Here is a 3,626-nt window from a genome sequence, read left to right as displayed (position 1 = left end):
TTACATCAAACACTGCTCATCTGAAGTTAAATCTTACACGGTGAAGGCTACTTTTTGTTTATAAATCAAAAGGCTTGTGGCTCCATCAAGGAGCACAAAGAAAGCCTGGGTTTGTACTTTTCTGCAGTTTTAAACATGATACTCTCCCTTTTATTTATTTTCCTTTTTTTTAAACTCGGAAGGCTCAGCAGGCAAGCCTCTGCAGAGATGATGGCTTTGCACCAGTGAGATCTGCAAACATGCCTCTTCTTTCTTGAACTTTATTTTTCTCACGGTCTCTGAAAAGGTAAGATCAGGTGATACGTGTGGGATTGGCCCTGTACAGGTGCAGATCAGGTACTGGAAGAGGTGGAAAAACATTGCTGTGTATACTCAAAAAAAAAAAAAAAAAAGAAAAAAAGAAAGCAAGCCTGAAAGAAAGCGCGAGCGAGCACATTTTTGAATAGGCCAGGTCTAGTTCTTGGCAGGATGACTCAGGCTTAGCTGGCAGACTATGGGAACAGGAGTGTGAGAAAGTCAGTCAAGCGAAGGAAAGAAAAAAAAAAAAAAAAAAGATTCAAGTCCCCAGGCTTTTTTTTTTTTTTTTTAAGTAACCCACAAACTGTCCGAACCGGCTAGGCCCGCACCCAGGACAGGCACCACCCTGTGGTTTCGCGTTTGCCCCACGGTGAGAGCGCACGCAGCGCCGCACCACAGCTGCCCTGCCACCGACGCGTGCGGGCGCCGGGGAGCGCAACCCACACCGCCGGGTGTCCTCGGCTTTCCCTGTGCCACCGCGCACCCCTGCCCTCTGCCCCACGCTCCTCCAGAGAGCGTCCGGCCGCTGACGGTGCCCGGCCTTGGTGACACTTGAATGTGGGCAGGCAGCCGTGGCGGTGCTGGCTGAGGGCACCGTAGGAGAACTCAGGCCACCGCAGCGGGGATAAGGGGCCGCGGCTGGCCTCTCATACGGTAGCTGCGCTCCGGGCGGGCACCGCAGCTGGGACCAGACCGCCGCGTCCAAGCCGTCACCCCGGAGGCCCCTGGCCCCCCACAGCGCAGCCCGCCCCGGGGCCGGCAGTCAGCGCCCCCCGAGGGGAGCGGGCGGTGCCGCGCCTGCCACGGGCGCAAATTAACCTGGTAATTAGCACGGCGCTCCCCAGAGGCCGCCGCCCTCCCCCCGCGTCGATGTCCTCCCACCCCCGCGGGCGGCGCCCAAGGGGTTAACCGCGGCCGCCCGCCTGCCCGCTCCGCGCCATTGGCCGGCGGCCGCCGCGCGGCTCCCAGCCAATGGGCGGGCGTCGTCCACGAGCGGGGCCGCGTGCGGGCGGCGCCCATTGGCTGGGCGCGAGTGTGGGAACGGCGGCGGGGGACGTTTCACACGAGCCGCGCGCGTGCGGCGCGCGCTATAAGTAGGGGCGGCCAAGGGCGCGCGGCACCCGCCGGCCTCGCCGCCTGCCGGCCCCAGCGCCCCCGCTGCTGCCGCGGCCCCGGCCTCTCTTCTTCCGCGGCGGCGGGTGCTGCCGGGGCGGGCGCAGGATGCCGGCCGACCTGATGGAGAAAAGCAGCGCCTCGCCGGTGGCCGCCACCCCTGCCAGCGTCAACGCGACGCCCGACAAGCCCAAGACGGCCGCGGAACACCGGAAGGTAAGGGCGGCCGGGACGGGTGGTTCCGAGGCGGGCAGTGCCGGACGGAGCAGAGCCGAGCGCTGATCGCCGCCTCTCTTGCAGTCCTCCAAGCCCATCATGGAGAAGCGGCGGCGGGCGCGCATCAACGAGAGCCTAGGGCAGCTGAAGACGCTCATCCTGGACGCGCTGAAGAAGGATGTAAGCGAGGGGGGGAAACTCGGGTCGAGGGGTGCGGGGGGGAGGCCAACATTGCCGTCGGACCGGTCTGAGCACCGCCTGTGCCTGCAGAGCTCGCGGCATTCCAAGCTGGAGAAAGCTGACATCCTGGAGATGACTGTGAAGCACCTGCGGAGCCTGCAGCGAGCCCAGATGACCGGTGAGTCCCGGGAAGGAAATGGATAGGGAAGGGCTGGGGGTGACCCTGCTGCCTACCTGTGTCCTCGGTAGTGAGGGTAACGGGAGCGCCTGGCTCCAACACTTGTATTCCCGGTACTGGGGAGTTATGGGTGACACAGTGCTCTGTACCTGTATCCCCAATACAGGGTCTAGTGGGCTCCCCACCTGCATCCTGGATACTGAATGACCATAGGGGACACAGCATTCCCCACCTGTATCTCCAGTCTGGAGGGGCTGGGGAGGAATGCTGTGCTGTGTATCATTATCCCCAGCAGCAGGAAGGCTGTAGTCTTAGGTTGGGTCCCTTCTAATAGTGGATCTGTGTTCTATACCTGTATCTGGTTTTGAGTGGGCAGAAGACACAAGAGCTACCTGAGGAAACTGTTCCCAACCTGGATCCCCAGTACTTAAGGATGTAGAAGAACTCATGGATGTTGTTTGTTCTGCATCTGGGTCCCTGGTATTGGAGGGCTTGCTAGTGGAAGGGCCGTGCTTTCCATCCAGGTCCTTAGTACCTGGGGCATGCTGCCGGAGGGGGCTGCACTTCCTGCCTGGATTCCTGGCTCAGAGGGGTTGTGGGATGCAATGCTGGAAGGCATGCTGACTGCTGTGCTCCTTTCTCCACCCACAGCTGCGCTGAGCACAGATCCCACCGTGCTGGGCAAGTACCGTGCCGGCTTCAGCGAGTGCATGAACGAGGTGACGCGGTTCCTCTCCACCTGCGAGGGTGTCAACACTGAGGTGCGCACTCGGCTTCTGGGCCACCTGGCCAGCTGCATGACCCAGATCAACGCCATGAACTACCCGGCACCCCCGCCACCGCCCCCGCTGCCACCATCTGCAGCCTTTGGGCCACCCCTGGTGCCGCCGGGCAGCGGTGCAGGACCGCTCCCAGGCATGCCCTGCAAGCCGGGTGCCGATGCAGCCAAGGTGTATGGCGGCTTTCAGCTGCTGCCAGCCTCCGATGGGCAATTTGCCTTCCTCATCCCCAGCTCTGCCTTTGCTCCTGGTGGTGCTGTGCTGCCCCTGTATGGCGGCCCACCCACAGCTGCCACTGCTGCCTCGCCGCCTGGCCCGCCACCTAGCACAGCTGACTCGGTCTGGAGACCTTGGTGAGGGTGGCAGGCACTGGACTGGACTGAGCACAGCACCCCGTGCTGCTGGCACGGCTGTATATAGGTTATATGTTCATATTGGATTGTGCCTTTGTACTATAGCACTCCCTCGACAGTGTTTCGTGTTTTACACGAAATCTTTTTTTTCTCCTATTCCCTCCCCTTCCTTGTGTGACACCAAAGACTAGGGGGGGTGGTTTTGGTCTTTTTTTTTTTTTATTATTATTATTTTGAATGCTCTTAAAATAAAAGTCTCTTCCATTTTGGAAGGCCTTTGGAGATAAATTGGAGTGCTGGCATGTGTGCATAGGAGGGAGTCCAGCTTCTAGCTTGCTTCTAGCTGCCTGTGGATTGTGCTGCTCCAGGGGCGCCTTGTCCTGCTCTCTAGACTGGAGCTGTCACTCAGACCCTCTTGTCTCCTCTGTCTTGTGAAATCATCTGGCCTTTTTCCCTTCCCTGAGGCAGATGTGATTACTGCTGCTTGGGAGCAGTTCAACTGATCAGACT

The 3,626-nt window shown here is 59.8% G+C and overlaps 1 protein-coding gene across 1 annotated transcript; it reads left to right on the top strand.

Moving 5' to 3' along the window:
- The first annotated feature begins 1,515 nt into the window (after positions 1–1,515).
- HES1 (hes family bHLH transcription factor 1) lies at positions 1,516–3,317 on the top strand. Its single transcript, XM_054385936.1, has 4 exons — positions 1,516–1,626; positions 1,711–1,806; positions 1,897–1,984; positions 2,636–3,317. Exons 1-4 carry the CDS (start codon positions 1,519–1,521, stop codon positions 3,118–3,120), a joined length of 777 nt encoding a protein of 258 aa, XP_054241911.1. The 5' UTR covers positions 1,516–1,518; the 3' UTR covers positions 3,121–3,317.
- Positions 3,318–3,626: the final 309 nt, after the last annotated feature.

This window comes from Indicator indicator, chromosome 13 (genome assembly GCF_027791375.1).
Source record: "Indicator indicator isolate 239-I01 chromosome 13, UM_Iind_1.1, whole genome shotgun sequence".
Classification (NCBI taxonomy): Eukaryota; Metazoa; Chordata; class Aves; order Piciformes; family Indicatoridae; genus Indicator; species Indicator indicator.
The sequence above is the reverse complement of the archived record's forward strand: the minus strand, read 5'-3'. Positions and strand labels throughout refer to the sequence as shown.